This window comes from Falco rusticolus, chromosome 4 (assembly GCF_015220075.1).
Source record: "Falco rusticolus isolate bFalRus1 chromosome 4, bFalRus1.pri, whole genome shotgun sequence".
Taxonomy (NCBI): Eukaryota; Metazoa; Chordata; class Aves; order Falconiformes; family Falconidae; genus Falco; species Falco rusticolus.
In genome coordinates this window covers 66,605,979-66,626,416 of record NC_051190.1, presented here as the reverse complement: position 1 = coordinate 66,626,416, position 20,438 = coordinate 66,605,979, and the positions used below count along the sequence as shown (strand labels likewise).

Here is a 20,438-nt window from a genome sequence, read left to right as displayed (position 1 = left end):
AAGCTATTAGTTGAAACAATCAACTAGGGAAAGGATCCAAATTAGTTTTATTGTAACAAAAATGTCCTCAATTCTAGATCCAATGAAAATAGAAGATATATTCCATCTTCTATCTCAAATTTAAAGTGCACCATAACTGCAGAATACAATATCAAAGAATTTTTTTGCTGGAATACTGTAACAATGTATTATACCACGTTGTTACACATGGTATAATGTGTATCATTTTCCTGTTTTTCATGAACCTTAACAATTTTACCTACATGTTTCAAGCACAGTACATAAAATATACAAAAAAAAAAAAAAAAAAAAAGACATGTTTTCAAGGGTAATACTGTTTAGCTGGTGGTTCAGATGTTACTGCAGTTCAATGGTAGCTGCTACTCCTACTCAGTCTAGTATCTCCATTGGGCTCGAATGCTTTCCCAAGCCGTGTTATATAAATTATCTTCCAAACCTGGTATTTTTAATAGAAGAAATCAGTCACTCCCCACCACCAAAACCTAACCCATTTTTCAGATCACTTGTGTTTGTGATCAGTGCAGACAACCACTAACAGTCCTATGCATTGCACCCTTCTAACAAACCTTTGGCTTTAGTAAGTGGAACAGCCTGTCACCATTTTTCACAGGGACTGTGCAACCCATGGCCACTTTCACAAATAAATTATGGTTTTGATAAATTACTCATGGTGGAACCAGTGGGAATACTCCAAAGAATAATTATTCATAAAAGGTATCACAATGCCCTACTTAGCAGCAACACTAGGGGGTACTAAAGTGAAAATTAATGTAATTGGGGAAAAGGAAGTAGAAAGCAAAGATCAAAACACACAGAAATTCACCAGCTTTCTTTGTAATATTTAAATCCCAGGGCACAACTAAAGAAAATTCAGGTGCTTTTTTTTCTATTATCTAAAGCAGCAGTGAGTTCTTCTACAAAATACAATTTTAATCATTCAAGGTCTAAGCCATATTTGAAGAAGTTAGAATATATGCAGCAATAATTGCTTGTAAGGCTATCAACTATGCTTGCTGAATAAACAATGTTTATTTGATTATGGAAAACTGTTTGAAGAGTTGTAAGAATGGATTAGCATGAATAAACCAGAGAACCATTCCTCTGCATGCAAAGTAAGAATGAAGCAGAAGTTGTGCCTTTAATGCCCTGAGCTACCTACGGAAATTGATCAGGGCACAAATTTCAGTGCTACTGTAGTACAGTTCCAAAATAAAATAAAAAGATTAAAACTTCATTTGTTAAAAATTTTCCCCACAGTTTAAAAAGCAATGATCAAATTTAAAATATAAAACTGAAGCAAAAAATGTTAAACATTCACAAAGAAGTTAATTTTTCTTCTCAGTAGTTATTCTACTAAATCAAAAAAGACATAGTGCATTTATGCCTGCTCCTCTATGCCTTTTCAGAGAAACTGAAACACAAGTAAAAAATTGGAGATATCAAATATACGAACTATTACTGACTACTGACAGCAAGACATTCTGTGGAGAGGGGGAGTTTGTTTCTGCTTTTACATTCCAAGTTGCTAGATGAGAAGACATGACAGTTGGAGGAAGTAAACAGAGTTCTACATAATTTGACATAATTTCATTCCACTGGGTATTTTTAACTTAATCTCCTATTGTTAAACTGTATTTAAACCAAAAGACATTTGTATTTTTTCTGAAAGCACAGTTGTATGCAATACATTCCTTTTAAAATGTAAAATCTCCAAATAGTTTTATCCCATTATTTTTCTCAATAACAAGCAGGCTTACCCTCAATTCTCTCATCATAAATAACCCAGTTTCTACAACATCTACTTATCTATTTAAACACTTTGCATACTGACTGTGGCTTGATGCTTTGGTGAAGAAGGAGAGGACTCATTTTCAGGAAAACTGGCCTTAGAAGCAGTTGATGATTCCTATAAAATTCAAATAGGCAACATGAGTTACTTTACTATCTTACTTACAAATCCTTTAATTTTTTTAACCATGAAGGTATTTTCTCTCTCTTTACATACACTCATACATTAAAAAAAAAAAAAAAAAAAGTACTTTTTTAAAGCATTCATGATCTTCTCAGATAGTCATAAACCTTCCTACTAAACAGTGGTCTTATAAGATTTACAGGCAACACTGAAAGTGGGTTAATTAGCACATATCCATTCAAAAAAATGTTAATACATACTGTATCAGCTTAAAGCAAAGCATTCATCCTTATTAAGGGGCAGATTTTTTTGTATGACATTGCTATCAAATTACAAAGCCCATTTATAACACTAACTTATTACAGGGCACCATATAATAAATACCAAGATTTTAAAGAACAGATTATGTCTGTGCGGTTAGTAAATATAGGATTAGTACACTAAGTTGTTCCACATGTAGAAAAGCACACACCAATTTTTTTGAATCATGATCATTAATTTCCTTATAATCATGCACTGAAAATTTCTAGATTGAGGTTTTTTTTAAACTAGACATTAACTACGAACCAAAAGAAAGTACTAAATCTCTGAAAGCTAGAAAATTGCCCATGTGGAACAAAAAAAGGCACGTGCTTTTCCTCTGAAGTAATAACTGCTTTGCACAAATATACCACCTGGAAATCTGGTAAGAGTTTCAAATAGAAGAAAAATGTCGCTTGTTCTCTGCTACTGTTAACACATTTCTCCCCCTCACTCTTTTCAATTCTCTTGAAAGCTCTCCCAAATTCACTTTGCTTTTCCAGCATTACATAACACTCTGCACACCCATACTTTAAAATTCACTTGTGAATCTACCTACAGGAGTGGCCCACTAGTTCTTTTAGTAGCATAGTAACAGAGAAGAGTAGCAATCCTAAGAACAGTTTAAGTGTTCCATATTTTCAGATGTCTGGGGTGGGGGGACATGTTCAAATTGAGGAATTCAACATTGTACCTCCCAGGAAGGTATTTTTTCCTCTGCTTACCAAATATTTTAGCTAATGGCTATATACCGATATGTGCCACAGCCAACAAGCAGTTAACAAGTACGTTTGATATCTTCAAATCTCATCAGCCACGGCAACTCTTACTTTCACTCTGACACATTTCAAACACTCTTTTGACTGGCCTATTTTCATAGAATTGTGTTGTTTTCCCTGGAAAAAGAAATAAGGAAAATAAAAAGAAAATAGCTTCCCTAGGAGTTATCTGAAAAGCTAACTTGGGGTTGATGTTCTATCCAGACAAATACTAGTTGGTTTAATTTTTGTTTCATTCTGAATTTGAGATAGCTTTCATAGACTGAGCAACTCTGTAACCACAAATACTGGGTTTCTTGTTCCAAACTACTCCCTTTCCACACACTAATTTAAAGGAGAACATATAACAGTGGGCCTGCCAGTGGTAATAAAGCAGGTGCACTAAATAAATTCTGTCTTTCCACAAGACTCTAGTTTATTGCTCCACTACACATTTTTAATTTTCTCAAAGCACTAACACTGTGCTTTATACAACTATGTAGTCTCCTTACCATTAAAAAAACATGCTGCCTGCATGTTTTGAAGCTGTTAAAGGAACTTTCAGCTATTGATTTAGACTTTACAAATGTTTACAGATATATATACAGTTTCCTTTGGTTAATTCACTAAGCATTTTTACACTTTCATGTTTGCTTCACTAGGTTTAAACATCTTGGTATTTGAAGATTGGGTCTTAAAGGAAAGTAAACAGCTCCACTTACTCTGTGTTTTACAAGAGCTTCTTCATTCAATGCAGCACTAACATAAGGTCACTCCAAAACAGAAGTAAATCTTATGCCAAACAATAATAGGCAAGTCTTCCTTTAAAAGCGAGGCCAAAACTTTTACGCTATTTCAAATGTAATTGTTCATACCTGTGAAGCGTAAACTGCACATGAGGCTAGAAGCATCCACTCAGCTTTTATTTATCAGGACTCCATCTAGGCTGTCTCTCACGCAGTGCCACAACACACTCAGTACAGAAGGATGAGAATGGAGGGGAAAGGAGCAGTAGAGGGACCTCAGAATCGTTCAAGCTAAACTGATGTGTACAGGTGCAAAGTCTCCAGCCAAGCATGGTCCGCTGCCTCCTCAGCACCACATATGATATATTCTAAACTGACAGCTCAAAAGCTTAAGATCAAATCCAATAAATGCTATCCTGAGGAACTAAGTCAACTCATGACAAGCCACTCTCCTACACTCCATTTCAACAAGGAAAGCCATTAAAATATACCAGAAACAACAGGTCAAGCAAGTAACATTCTGGGCAGCAGATCCACTTTCATTCTAACTACTATGTTTTGCCCACTGAAGTTTGTCTTCGACATCTGCGATTACACAGGCCCACTTACAGGCTTTTCTCCATACTCCTAAATCTACATTCATTTCATTTTCCCCCTGTATCTTTAGAAAAAGAGAGCTTACAATGCCATTTCCTGACACCTCATTCTGAGTAGCCTGTGCTAAGATTTCAGCATTATGAAGTATTTCAGTTCCCGTGAATCTTGGTATATAGACAGACTGCCACGACGTTACAGAAACCAGCAAGTCACCACCCTGCAATGCCCATTTCCCATTTCAGTTCCTCCCTGCCCAGCTCACATCAACCCTCCTCACCCACAGGCAGAACGTCCCAGCACAAGCAGACAAAAATCAAACCGGAGAGACAGGCAGAGAGAGAGCAAGAGAGGCTCTTTCTCCTTGATGGCCTAAATAGCATCTGCTACTGTACAGCCCAAAACAGACTGTCACAAACATGTCCTAAGAATGGGCAGAAAACAGCTTTTGTTGTTAGTGACCCGCAGCTCTCTTCTGACTAAACACCCAGCTCAGCACTGGACACAATGAAAGCCAAGTGTTTTGGTACTTCCAGTGCCATCCTCTGCCCTTCAGTAACAATATTACAAGCCTGCTGTAACTACATGCAGCTTTTCCTCTTTCCTTAAGATGTTAGTGGAGATCAATGTAACAGTCATTAAAGTGATAAATAAATCCACTACATAATACAAATACTTACATCTTTAAAGGCATAATTTTTACTTTAGCGAATGTGACTTATTCCAATTTTATGAATATTCCTGTTACTCGTCTGCAATTTTTCTAGTGTACTTCTACTTGGTTTTTCCAACAATTAAAACATTCAGGTGTGAAATATCACTATACCTTACATTAGAACCTCACCTACATCCACAGTTCTTGAATTCAAACCCTAACTACACTCCACAGCCTAAACTGAATTGGAAGATACCCAGTTATAAGTAAAATGGCTGTACATGCCAAACCCTGAAGCAACACTAGTTAAAACATTTCAATGATAACAAGGAAAAAAGCTACTACTCACAAAGTAACAGCAGCAAAGTTACCAAACAGCCCTTGTTATCACTGGGTGTTATACGTAATGACAACAGAATGTAAGAAAAATGAAATTTCAGAAATTCATGCATACTCCTTTCTGTTAGATTATATTAGATTAAACACTTCAGAAACACATCAGAAACAGTTGGTACTCCAGCATGCTGTTTAACTTGCTCCTACCTTATCGTTGGTGTCCAACACAATTGTGCTGTGTCTCCATTTTGTTAAAACTATTGGTTCTTGTAGCCTCCTGTCCAGACTCCTACTCTTTATTATATCTCTCTGCTGCTGTGGTGAAGCATTATACTAAAGAAGAGAAAAATTGTAAGTAGAATCTAATTCATGGAAACAACACCTGAACATACCATTCGTACAGCTTAACATTGCAAACTTTCAGATTCCTGATATCACCCAAGGAATATGTGAAAATAGCCTTGGTTTTATTCTGCATTTGGTCCTCAGAACTGTCCTTTCTGCTGTAGTTCTCTCTGAGGCAGTAATTAAGACTGGCCTGTTGGGATAATAGTCTCCCTTGGTAAGATGTTTGCTTTCTTGTGCAACAGCCTGCTGTTGGTTTTGCAACCAACCAGCATACTGAGAACTACGAAGCAGTTAGAATAAACACAAGATTTAAACACTCGCTCTTCATATTGTGCCAACAGTACCATATCACCTGTCCAGCTCTTGTGTAAAAAAGAAAAAAAGAAAAAAGGGAAAACCCTACCATCCTGCAGTAAGGTATTTAGATTAAGAGTTATGATTGCCTGGATATGATTCTCTTTGACCCAAAGGTTTGGGATGCCTAGGAGAGAGAGACATGAGGACAACAACTTGCTTTTTCAGAACAATGACATCAAATTATTTATAAAAGGATTTGCTGGTGTGGAGTGTACATAAGCACAGAAAATAAACATTTAGCAGAAAATAATTTTAGGACTCAGCAGAGCTGTAACAGCCAAGGAGAGAACGGATCTATCATAACATAGTTTTTTTAGTAACTCAAAGAGGATCCCAAAGATGTACAGGCTGAGAAAATGTGATTGTCATGAGGACCCAGCATTTAATCAGATCTCAGAATGGCAGCATACTTATCATTAGCAGCACTGCCATTTTAAATCATCACCACCAACACTGAGGCAGCATTATGAAGAATTACAAAAATATTTTGAAGTTTAATACTGAAAATACAAACAAGAAAAAAACATCAACGTATGGTTTAAGTCTTTTAAAATCTCAATTCTTTCTGTTCAGCATTAGAAGACTAAAATCTACACATAGAAAGAAACATAAGGCAGCATTTGTAGAGTCATGTAAAGGACTAGAATCCACTGGGTAAGAAGTAAACCAGGAAAGACAAATGCCCCTTTTATTTAAAAGGGCTGAAGCAGTAATCTTTGCAAGCACACTGCATTCTACAGTTTTGCTACTGGTTCCTACTGTAAGCTTGGAGTCTCAGGTGTTCAAAGACAGAATAACCTATACCTACCTACACACACCAGAAAAGTATGGCAAGGTTTAACCTAAATAACATCAATGCTAAATTTAAGCTGAATTGCATTACACAGTTACATTTATTGCCCAAATAAAGAACAAGCATTAATACTGCCATGGCAGACATTATGCTTGTGTTACCTTTGTATGTTGCTATAAATGGAGTTAATGCTCCAGTAAGTCAATAGATGCTTAAAAGGTAAATAACTTTGGCGTTTCATTGAATTATTTGAATATGCACAATAGTAGTAACATATTCCCAGGTGAATGGATCTTGCAGTACTGAGAATAAAATTTGGTAGTTCATGTACAGACAGAAACGTATTGGTTGCCACTGCAGAAATTTAATTCTGAGATTGCACTGACTTTGTATTGAGTTCAGCACAGTTACGCTCAAACGACAACTGCTTCCTTGCAATGGTGAGGGTCTAAGCAATTCTTCAGTCTGTCCCCCTGTTAAATCAAAAGCTGAACCATCATTCATGCTGCAAGGAATCTACTAGCTTACTTTTTTGATACGGAAATATCCACTCTGCAGATGCTCCTACAACTCAAACTGTGCCAGCAAGCTAAGCAATATGCAGCAGAATTGCCTGCCCATATTACAAGTAAAAACCTAAACAATTTTCAGTGATACTATGTCTAAGTCACAGAAAGTCACCACAAACAGCATTCCTTGCAGCAGTTCTAACATTTAAGTGGGCAATTCAAATATATTCTTGCTATGAAACAGAACCATTTATTTAAGAAATGGATTTACACTTCAGTGACACGGATGAATGTTATTTATGGAAATCCTCCATGCACCTTCCATTTGAGTAACTTGGGGAATTTAAGTTCAAACAGTCAAAGACTTAAAGTAACTTATTTTGAATTTAAGTCTACATTAAGAGTTAGGATATGGGCATAAGCCTAATTACAGGTGATCTATATTCAAAATGCACCTTTGACACCATCACAAGTTAACTGATCTTAACAGACAACTCTGCCTTGAAGGAGCCAAGGCCTGTAATAATGAAGTAATATGAAGTTTTACAAAAAACATTTAACAAGAACGCAAAGCAACAGTATATGGAGCACATTAAAAAAGCATTGCTAACAATTCAGCAACACTGAGCTACAGGCATCTCAGCAGCTTAAATAATTTGCATTGGTGATACAGTGTTGGTAAACTGACTCTTTAAAGGGAACATTTGACATTTTTGCCCCATTTTCTTACAATAGAGGTGTCAAGTAAACATTGCTCCTTCAGGTGTTTGGGGTGGGTTTTTTGTTTTACTGGGTTTTTTATTACAAATAGCAGAACACACTACTAAGGGAGAAAGAAAAAGTTTATGTATTTCTGGGCTCAAGACAAGCCTCCACTTTTAAAACAAATTGATTGATCTGTGATATCCAAAGACAGTCACGGTGAGAGACAGACACGGTTTCAGACTGCATTATCCAACTGTACTAGCCATCCTCTAGACCAGCCAGAGTCCCCTGGCTACAGAGAAGTAGCCAGAGCTACTAGCCTAGCCAGGTCAGATGCCACCACCCCTGCTACTCTTTGGGCTGCCCTCACCCAACCTTCTTCAAAAAACCTTGCAGAACAGTTTCAGGTCAGATTCACTTATTGACACTCTATAGGACTCCTACCTGTGGAGCTGTTGGCTCTCACATAGGCATTTACAATGATACTTCCCACTGTTTATGACCAACAATAAGCAACTAGGTTGGGCTCTCCTTCTCTCATGCAAAATCTTTTACCTAACTCTAAGCAGCCTTTCAATGCCTAAACCGCGGTGTAATCTTGAAGACAGAGATTAGGCAAGGGCCACACATTGCAATAAAACTGGTCCATTCCAGGCTGCACATTGCCTGGTAGGATGATCTCTGCTACACCACGTGCCTGAACAGCAGTACCCCAGGGTGCGATGTTATTTTCTTAATTCTAAAGCTTTTGACAATGCAGCACACAACTCCAAGTATACACACTGCTGCTCCTAGAAAATACTTACAAACTCAGACTTGTCCCATTACATTAACCCCTCAAGCACATCACCTCAGTTTGTTCCCCATTTCATTGGGACCATCTCCTATCAGGAGGGGAGGACATGAGCAAGCTGCTCATACTCTGACTGCACTCACCAAGTAACGCAGACTTACTATAACAGCTCTTGGCGTAAGGTAAGGATACCAATAGTGTAAATTTAGGTCACAAGGTCATTTTCATTGCTGAATTTGTTCAGTGCTTTCACCAGCTACTTAAAAGGTTTCTTTGCCTCTGTATAAAATTTTCTGATCCTCTCAACTGGCTGAGTGATTTGTATTTAATTTTAACCTGATAAATGGTATGGCTCAAGGTTCTGTCCTAGCCTAATTGTGACTGAAATAAACATAACACCTCCAAGTTATTTGTAGCAGTTGTCCCCATTCTTGTGGGGATGACACAGGTATGTCAGCTTTAAGAAACAGAAACAAAGGTTCTTCTTGGTTAGCATTAACAACATCCTCTGCCAGATGAAATGAACTGCATGGGAAAGAGTGGGAAGCAAAAGGCAGTGAAAAGTAGTAAAGAACAGACATTAATCATCCTACTCTACCCTCTTGTAATCAGATCAAAACAGAGCATTTAAAAATATTCTGACATCCTAGTACCATTTAGCAGCTTACTACTCTACCATGTTACTTGCAGTTGTCCCAATAGACTATCTGAAATTGAAGATTTTTTTAAAAGAAATTTTTACTGTTGTCTCAGAACAAAACCACTCTTTAGTGCTACTGCTGTCGTTGGCTTTAAATAAACTTTTTTGGTGCTGTGATAGTCATATCACCTATGTTACAGCTTTTGCTTTACTCATCAACTAAATCAGTAACACATTTTTCTTAGGCCTACATACATAAAAAAAGAATAATTGTTGTCTTTAAGGATTTCATTCCTTCTTCCTCTAGGGAATGAAGATTCCTCATTCCCTGCCATAAGACATCTGGATGGCAGCAGTTGGAGGCAGCAGCCACAGTAAAGGAACAGAACCTACACAAAACAGGAGACCACCAGGCCAAGCAGCTCTATGAATTGCAGAAGTGACTGAAAGACACCTCTGGATAGCCCGCTTTGCCGCGTTGGACATGCACTGCTTCACCTTCCACCCCTATGACTGCTGAACTTTGAAGAAGAGCTCCAAGCCAGCACCGATTACCACAGGTCCTGCTGCTTGCCCAAGCAAAAACTGGGGGCACTTTCTCCCCTCATCTTATTTGGGAGCAGGGGAGGGGGGTGGGAACCACCAAACACCAGGACAAATGAGGAAGACCAGACCAGGCCTCTTGAGTACAAATATACACATTAAAGAGACAGAAGAACAAAATCTGCCTGCCTTGTCATACTTATCTCAGGTTTGTCATATCACTTGCGCTTTTGTCCTTAAAATCCATCTGGATCCTCACATCAGCTGAGACTCTCAACTTCTGCCAAGCAATCCCAAGTTTTATGACAAGACTGTGGTGATGATCCACTACTGCTAATGATACTGTTTAGTATATTGACTTACAGTAGATATGAATGCCAACACACACAGTATGTTACCTCAAGCCAAGTAGCACAACTCAGAACAAGACAAATTTACCATAGGACAAACCAGGCCCTATTTGCGTGTCCTCATCTTTATTTTCTTCCATCATCTGACTGCATGGTATCTTCCTGATAGTAGCTGCATCACATTTTAGTTTTTCAGATCGCATGCTCTGACAGCATTCTGGTGTCCAGCAAGATAAATCATTCACCTGAGTATCAGAAATGAGGCCCCTGAGCTCATACTTGTCATCGGCAGTGCACGGAGTGAGTTAACAGGCTGCTGGTCTATCAACACTGCCAAAATTGAAGCTCCTCTACCTAGTGCTTCTTCTGTGGATACAGCGAGGGGACCTAATGATGCAGGAACTTCTGATCAGAAAAACTGTAATGACAGTATCACAGTCTAAATATTTACACCAAAACTATTACTTCACCCCAGAGGCTTATAGTACATGCATTTTCTTTCAAAGTCTACTCTTGGATCAGAGAGCTTCGTCAGCAGATGGCCGAGCATCACACTGTTATGCCAGACACCAGGCTAGGAACACATTTTGAAAATGTGTTTGAGACCACTCTATGATTTTTATTAGGTTGTCCTCTCTACCTCCCCTTTGAGCTATTTATTCAATGTTTATTACATAGTTTTCCTCACTTTTGTCATTTTGATAATTACCTTTTTTAAACTTCAGAAGTTAGAGCATTCTTGTTCCTGAAATCGATTTAATACTTTCCCCACCTTAATGCAGATTTCTCATTTGCTTGCTTTAATTATAAAACTCGTATTAGAAAACTAGTTTTCTGGAATAGAGTTGTAGGCTTTCATTCACTACACAGGAAATAAACATTTTATCATAGTAATCTACACAGGAATGAACTTCTATTTGTAGGTGTATTTATTTTTTTTTAATTGGCAAGAGCCAACAACTGAACGCAGCAGCATGCATATGCATAGGAGGAAACTCAAAGTCTTTTGCAAGATGTAGTACAACCTATAGTTAAAGATTATTATCCGTTTTAAAGAATAATTCAGCATCTTCTTCCCTTCCACTGCAAAAAGCTAGGTCACACTCATCGTCAGCCTTAATGGACTTTTCAGCAGTTGTCAAAGCTACTCCATCTGAGACACCAGCCAGAGGCATTCAGCTATTCCTAGATGTTATTTAAATATACATGACTGGAGGGCTTTCTATGAGACTGCCTGAATTAATTTGTTTGGTAATGCCCCTCTTCCCCAACATATACCCTCAAAATTTTTAAACACATGTACAAGAATACTGTAAATGTGAACATGCTCAGGAATAACACTTCCAGTTAATGCTGTAATAGTGAAGATTTTTAATATTATAGTATTAGCTCAGTTGATACTCTATTTCCAAAAACCTCCGGATTATTTTTAGTTCTAATGAAGTCCAGACTATTAAGAACCATTTAACAAAAGGATTCTCTTCTTTTTCTGGTTTAACAGCACTACATGACCATGCTATCCATCACTCCATTTCACAACAGATTTTGGAAGGCAGTATTTGAACTAAATACACTGGGGAAAACTGACCAAGAGTGGAGTTTCCTTTTCCTAGCAATGTAATTTAACTTCATTTAAGCAAGAGCTACAATGTTGAAGTCTTTCTGTTGTTTTCTCCCACCACTCACAAAAGTTTTCAACATAGGTTATTTTTCTTCAAAGCAGTTCTGTGGTCTACATTGCCTTTCCAATTCATTTGTTCCTCAGCAGTTCTGGAACCAGCTTCAATAAGATTTGAGAGAATAAACTTCAATCACACTTAATTACAAGTGTAACATCTCTGCTGTATGTTCTTCAGATAGTTACATAAATTAGATAAATCTTTTCCTAAAATATTTAATCTGTTCCTCAGCACTTAAAGTTAAAAGCGAAGGGTTTCTGGAAACAGAGACTCTTGGATTGTGAATCCGAGTGTCAATTGATCATTTACTTCTGTTAACCTTGTATTTGCTGCCACTCAAGATTTACTAGTTTCAAGAAGGAATTAAATAAAGAGTACATTCTGTCCAAATGGCTCATTAGAATATTTTTTTAAGGAAAATTTGTAACTGCAATTGTGATGATTTTCATATAAACAAGAACAAAAGCATATTAGATCACAAACTCTGAAACAGGCTATGTTTTATTCTGTAGGTGGCTATTAATATAACAGAGCTCAGATGTCTGTTTAGAACCACTAGAATATCGTGCACTAATATACAAATACTAAACCCTAACCCTTTATGCTAATATGCCTCACACAACAATTCTGGATTATCTCTGTGACTTACTGTAGTTGGATTAAAGCCAACTTAATTTGCTGTTTAGTTCAAACCCAAACCTAATCTATTTTTGTAGAAAGCAGTTTCTTCACTTTCAAAGTTTTCTGCATTGCAGAGGTCAGAGTGAAATACCCAAGACATTATTCCCCAAAACTAACTTCAATTATAGATACTGAGCTAACAACTGCTTCTGGTAAAACCTGGTCTAGCAGATTTTCAGACTTCTAATTAATCTAATTACTAATTAATAGCTAATTAGATTTTTAAACAAATAGTTACAGATTGTAACATACATAAACCTAACAATACAAAGTAAGTTATCTAACACATCAGACCAACATAGGAGAATTCACAAAGGTAACTCTACAGTGACTCAGATACAAACTATTTTACTGACATAACAAAACAGTCCAGTATAAAGCTTCATTCATAAATTTCAATGTAAACATTTTCTCATAAATATTATGAAAGCACTATCTATTAGGGTTGCTCCTTTCTAAGTGGAAGTAACTTAGGATACTGATTTTTCGACTGATGAAACAATAATTGAGAAACATGCTCTTTCATATATTTATGCATACAATTCTGCGTGGATTTTTTTTTTTTATGGTCACCTCACTATGTAGGATTGAATAAACATCCTAATAGCAGGAAAGATGTATACGACTACATCACTATGACAAACGTCCTGCAGTTTTTCAAAGTGAAAATGAGGATTAAGATAGTATTAGGTACATCCTCAGACTATCAACTGTCCCTAGCTCATCACTTTCCTAGAAATTCCTATTTTCATTACAAAATTAATAAATACCAGAACACACTTCTGGTGAAACTGTGTCATCCTCAAAGGTATCACAAAACTCTGCTGAAACTTTTGTTTATATATATATACACACACGTGTCTGTATAAGCATGTTGGAGGGTACTAAAATTTGACTAAAATTTCTCAGAAACATTTTGCAGTTAAAAAAAATAATGCTTTTTTCCTATAGAGGTTTTCCTCATCACAGCAAAATCAGAGATACTGTTCTGCAGCCTTGCATGTAAAGCTCAGTTCAGCAAAGGTAAAGATCATCTTTGACATCCGAATAGTCACATACATCCATTTCTCATGACCTTGAGTACTTTTTTTTTTTTCTCTTCACAATCAGAAATTCCACAAAAATGCAAGAAAAAGTGCAATATGTAAGTCCTCTTGCTGTAAGTCCCATTAACTGCCTCACAGACCATTTATTGAGGAGGAGGAGAAAGCCCCAAGTTGTCAAAATTTCTTTTTCAAGTAACTCACCTTAGGTAACTCCCATTCTGATCGAGAACCATCAGCACTGTAGTAGTATGGTCTACCTTGTTCATCTGCATGTTTTATCCACTGTAGAAAGAAAAGTGATGATAGGAAATGTAATCAGAGTGACAGCTGTAACATAGTAAATCTCTGATACTTGGGATTTAAAGTTAATTTTTAATAAAGTGCCATCCACTTCAGCAGTGAGTAGTGCACAAGCTCCATTAACCAACCAAGGTTAGTTAGCGACGAGAACACCACAGAACAACGTTCCTGAATTGGGTGCACTAGTATTTTTTCCTTCTGTAACTCCTCGAAAATAGTCCTGCAGTACCACACAAGAGATTGTGATAAACAGGTATTTTTGAAGATGGCACATCTCACTCTCACCAACACTATGGTGTCAGTTTAAGGAGGCAAAATCTTTGCATCAGATCTGCATAAGGATTTTATACACAGAATTACAAGAAGTTCAATCAGTAACTGCTGACAATTTAAGAGATAATTGAACTTGTTGAACAACCCCACTTTTAACATCAACAGGAACATGAAATGCAGTTCATAAAATAAATCATTAATAAAGATAATATAATTTCTGTAACCTCTATAAGCAACTTTCACAATCAAAGAGGTAAAGTTATGACAACTCTGACTAGTTATGCAGAAAGGAAAGAACTGTAATGAGCAAAAGTCTACGAGAAGATCACACAAAAAAATGCACAGAAACACTCACAGCAAGGCTCTTTGGTCAAGCAGGTTTCACAAGATTGCCTTCCAATAAACTGTTCGTGATAGAAAACAGTGTTTCCTATCAATCCCAGTGCAATTTAAAAAAAGTTTGCATATTTGCCAAAACATAGGTATGTGCTCTACAGATGTTTAGCAGAAATAGGTTAAGCATGATAAAATTCCAAGACTGGCATAAAACTCAACTATTTAAAAATTTCTTTCAAAAAAATACTTGCATACATCGAAGAGGTGGTGCTATAATATGACAAAAAACCTACTTTTTCAATTAATACTTTTTGAAGTTAAAAAAATCCAAAATGCAGCTTTAGTGAACAATCATAAAAATCGACTGCTTTAAAATATAAACATTGTCATTTATCCTACATTGGAGAATTTTTTATAACATGCCCAGAATCACAGTCATCAGTCGTAATTAGATAATCAGAATAGAACATAAATCTGCTGATACAGCTGTAGTTTAAGAAGTTTGTCTACATCTGAAAGCAGTACTGTAAATCCCTAGTGAAGGAAAGAATGAAACCAGTAAAGCCGCATTATTTTCAGTTCAAAACCATCCTAACTGGAAGGCCTATGTAGGCAAGAACAGCTCTTGAGATATAGTAAGAAAACCAGTATATTGGTACAAAGTTCATTCCTGAAGTCTAACCAAGAGGATGGGGGAGAGCAGGAATTAAAAAAACATTATACACTATATGTTTATTTTATATAATCTGATACACAACTGGAAATAAGAAAACTTTTTCTAAATAGTAAAGAACACACATAAAAAAAGAATTCAGTTCACTTGCTGAAGTTTCATGCATATTTAAAAAACCAAAAGGAGATACTGCTGAGGTATGCGTTTCACTTTTAGAAATGAAATCTACATTTCTGACAGTGAATTAGTGAAAAAGATTCAGAACATGTGATGAGAAGAAGGAAAAAGTACCTTTTCATTAGTATAGTCATTGGTATATAAGGTTTGACCATGTTCATCCAACTCTTCTGACCAACCCTTTGGAGGAGAACCATACTGACTATCTGACTGGCTGTAACAAGAACTGTGGTCGTTTTCTTCTGACGAAAGATGCTACAAGTAGTCAGAAACATACAAGGCAGTTTTGAGAATGAAAGCGCTTTAAAATCTGAAAGATCAAAGATTATTTGACTAGAAAGAGAATAGTAATAAGGTCAGGGAGTTCACACTTTTATATCTTACCTCAGAGAAGAGAGAGATGCATTTTTACAGTACAGAAATGCTTGATAATTGCTAGGCAATTCAAAGTATTTTCAGAATAACTGTTTATACTGATGCAATTGTTTTTTAATTCTACTACACCAGATTTCAGCTACTCAGACTTAAACTTCAATTTTTTTGCTAACCTAAATTTCTTTCCCACAAATTTACATTACTAAACGATGAAGAGAATTAACTTTGGTAATCTGCATCGACTCAAAAAAACTTGGGAAACCTGCTACCTTGGTTTTCTGGCAACACTCCAACTGTTATACCCAAATCCTTTTCTCCCCAAATAACATCTGGAAATACAACAAACATTAAGGACATCTTGAAACTCCAGTTGCACCTTGGTAGGTCCCAGCACTTTACAGTACTTGTGCAATAGATCCTAAAACATTAGGTATTTCCACTCTCCTCCTTCCAGCTCTGATCTGTGTGAATGAGCAATGCAAAAGCAAGGCTTTCTACCAAGCACCAAGTAGCTGAGGTGTAAAATTCTTTTCCAGAGGTAGAAGTGATTTATAATGTAAGGAAGAAGTTTGACATGTAAAGTATAAAAAAGATTTTGCACACACAGTTTCTGTTCCCTCATGCACCTTGTTCACCTCCTTGCTAAATTACTGCAGTATTATTCAAAGCATCCTCTCTGTGCTTCACAAAAAAGAAAATCTTCCTGTATTCATCTCCTACAACAATATCTCTATGGCACATTCTCCTGAGGAATTCAGTGCAGATTTTCTTTCACGCTATCTTGGAACCTCAGCTAGCAGGAGGCATAACACTTAAGAGGGAACACATCCTGCTATTCAGAAATTACAGCAGTTAAATACTGACTAAGGTTCAGTAACACAAATACAAGCATTTTGAGGAAAACCATAAAGCAGGAGAAAGGGAGAATTCCAGTTTTGAACTTGAAAAAACCTCTCCTGAAAACTTAAATCTTACCAAAAAACATCCAGGTATCAGAAACTTACCAGTTTTTACAGTCATTTGTTTTAGAAACTATATCTTTAGCAACATTTCCAAGTGATTATTACATAGGGTTTTGGCATTACTTTTCTGAGTACCTTACCACTGATGTGCAAACTCCCTACACTGACATGAGCCAGCTTCCCAAGCACAGCACAACCCATGGGAAATTTTCAGGTCATTAATAAAGTAACACAAAAAAAAAAATCTAAGCGTCCTCTACAGCCTGCAGAATGTGAGCATGTAAACTATGGATTAAACAATGCTACGTCTCTTGCATGTGGAGTAATATGAAATTCTGAAGTGCCAATTTCTAAACACTAGTTGCGGGGTGGGAAAAAGTAGTCTTCAGTCCCATTTTTACACTTGAAGAATTAAGACTGAAGAGTTGATAAGAGCGCTATTAGCTCCACTTAAAGTACTATCGTAAAATAGCTATATTGTGTACACATATTTAAGTTTACATTATGTTTCAATGGTTAAATATAAAGTGCATTGACATATGTTCAAACTAGTAGACTTTGGACAGCTCTATTATCACTATTAACAAGAATTACGACTGAACATCATAATGCATGTGTACCTGCCTCTTCCAAGCAACTCCTGATACTGAAGAAACTGTACACATGTAAAACTAATCAGAAGAGTTAAAAATTAAATTATCCTAGAAAAACCACTGTTGTTCAGCAAGCATGACTATTAACATTCTATCTGTAAAGCACATATAAGGTAAAGTATATATAGTAATAGCCTTGAGGCTTAACTAATCTCACATACCTTTGCAGACCTCAATTTAAATGAAATTCCCAAGTTGTTACAAAGTTTACCAAGCCAAGGCATTCCTTGTTCCTCAGCCAGTAGGAACAACTGCTAAGGTTGCATCAACATGGGTTAGAGAACACCAGCCAAACCACTTCCAGTAACTTTTAACTTTCAACACTTTTTCAGTATTAACTGCCTATATGCTTTTTATGTATCATCCATGCTTCTTCTGAGTCCCATCCCTAATTATACTATACCACATTTAAATAAAGCCACTTTAAGCAGACAGCTGCCCAACCTTACACCTTGTAAGAACTCTGCCGTGACACTAAAGGGAATTACAGCAAGTCCCCCGCATCATTGCCTCCACTATCTTTCTTGGCTTTCTTCCATTTACATGGAAAATTCTTGAAGACAGAGATGAATTCATCACCACACATTTAATAAGAAAAGGAATTGTTAAAGTCTCTCTTTATCACTGAACTAGTCCAGTTTTGAAAGTTACTACTACTTCTAAAAATCAAAACCGTAAGAAAGATTACTGACTAAAGAAGCTAACAACCCTTTATTGCCCTTTTGTTTATATCAAAACAAAAAACAGGGAATAAAACTGCATCTTGGCCACATGTTTTAAATGTAGTTTTCAATTTAAATGAAATCCTGTTGCTAGCTTTCTGGTTAATATTTTGGTCTCTACTTCACATTATGGTCTATTAGCTAGATATTAGAGATTTGCTTCTCTCCAATATGGTGACATCTCATTCCTTTTATAGTCCACCTCAATTAAATCACTTCACTACCTGACAGATAATTCCTAGATACTGTTAAGCACTCCTTCCTCAAACACATACACTTCTGATAAAATTTATCTGTAATTCTAAAAAAATCTTACACGCTTTCCTAGAGGCCCTGTTGATAGGACTTCATTGCTTCCCCCACCCTACCCAAATAACTGCTATAACCTATAACTGCTTTCTTTGTGCCATACCTGCTACCAACTGCTTTACCAATTAGGTACAGTTGTACTCCGTTCTAACAATCCAACAAAATACATTTTCCTAATCACAAAGTTCCAAGATCAACTATAATCTATTTCATGTTCTAATATATTACACATGTAATACATGATCATTCACAAGTCTCATTTTTACATCACCCTGCCATTTTGCTACCTAATACAATACAAGCTCCTCCAAAGACATATCAGTGAAGATATAACCAGCATTTAACCTTCCTGAACATGCACTTTTATCAGTAAATCTGAAGGGAATGAGCAAGCTCAGACTAGTGTGTAAAAGGCAACTTAATTATAATAAATCTGGTTTTACTGATTATTTAGACATTTGCTTTAAGTCTTCATAATCAAGACAAAATCTGGGATGTCCTGTATTTTACTGTAACTTCATCTCTGATCTCAGCCTTTAAATATTTTGGTTTAAGTACTCAGGTCATAAACAAAAAGGTAAACATGAACAGCAGAGTGCAAAGTACACTCCCAAATGCAGAACAAAAAAGAAAGGGAGGGAGGGAGGGAGGGAGGGAGGGGAAGAGAATAAAAAAAAGCAGCTTCAAAATCAACACGATTGCTGGAAAATACATTGATATGACCTTGCAACATGTGTCTCCCTAGACTCAAACTTTGATAACCCAGTCAGAGAGGACACAAATTACTTAAGGAACCTGTGCTACTAGAAATAAAAACTTGTGAGTAGCTAAAAATCAATATATGCATCATCCATTGGTCTTACAAAGACTGAAAACTTGGCATGTAACTAACTGAAGGCAAACCTGGGACACCTCAAATATCACAAACAGAAAACTGACCTGAATTAAGTTATGGAAAATAAATTAAAAAAAAAATAATCAAGCTTTCTGAACATGCAACCATGTGGTAAAGTTGTGGCACAGAGGTATGAGTAAGAGTCAGAGGGGATCATTTGCAGATGCGGAGGGAGAAAGAATTATTGGAAGTTCTTCCATGACAAGAAGGAAGAATGACGACAACAGAAGACTAGTTACACTTACTATAAGGAGAGTTACTACTAAAAAAACGCCAATCATCTTATCTAGACTCAAACCAGAGTTATTCAGCAAAAGGACACCCAGTGACAAATTAATAGACCATCGTCAGAGATACCAAAGTGACAGCCACAAACATTTCACCAGTTTGCCTGTTGCTGCCACTAAACTGTGGCAAGAAAATTTGGCTGTTTAAATGCTTCTGGATGTCACAGCTGTCATGAAGACCATTGCCGAAGGCAATGAAAGGGTCCCTTTTTCCTTTCCCTCCTGTTTCTGGCTCTACCAATCCACAGGTAGACTTCTACAACAGGGTGTTCCAGCAATATAAAGGTTTTGAGCAGTCCACAATTAAATTTTAAAACTAAACATTGTAATAGGCTCACAAGGAAATCCACCTAAACTATGCATATTTGAAAAGGGTACACTAAAGTGCAGTGTAGAAGATTTCTTGATAAATGTTCGCTTTTTCTTTCAATCAGGAAACTGATGACCCTAAGTACTGTTTGAACACAAGAGCTCTTTTTTAAGCATATATAAATAGTAATACCCATCTCCCAACTATTCCCTTGCTTTTCCTGAACTACTGCTGTTTAGATACACACACCCCGCTGTGACTCTCCCTAGTGACTGGCTGCACAGAATAAATATGCACTTCAAATATTAACCCAAATCATCCTTTAACATAAATAAAATAACTCCACAGTAAGCTTCAGCTCTCTTAAGCAAGGTCAGTGACAAAGCCTTGCCAAAAGGTT

At 36.6% G+C, this 20,438-nt stretch overlaps 1 protein-coding gene across 9 annotated transcripts in view; it reads right to left on the bottom strand.

Annotated features, from left to right (window-relative positions):
- The window catches only part of ARHGAP12 (Rho GTPase activating protein 12), a 78,150-nt gene that overhangs the window by 21,015 nt on the left and 36,697 nt on the right, over window positions 1–20,438 (bottom strand). For 5 of the 9 annotated variants that reach the window (XM_037384658.1, XM_037384653.1, XM_037384654.1 and 2 more), the window contains exons 4-7: window positions 15,640–15,780; window positions 13,968–14,048; window positions 5,530–5,655; window positions 1,853–1,927 (exon numbers count right to left, since the gene is read on the bottom strand). In XM_037384658.1, the coding sequence (XP_037240555.1) occupies window positions 1,853–1,927; window positions 5,530–5,655; window positions 13,968–14,048; window positions 15,640–15,780 (423 nt within the window). The remainder of the gene's footprint in view (window positions 1–1,852; window positions 1,928–5,529; window positions 5,656–13,967; window positions 14,049–15,639; window positions 15,781–20,438) is intronic. The other 4 variants (XM_037384657.1, XM_037384656.1, XM_037384660.1 and 1 more) reach the window with 2 other exon arrangements.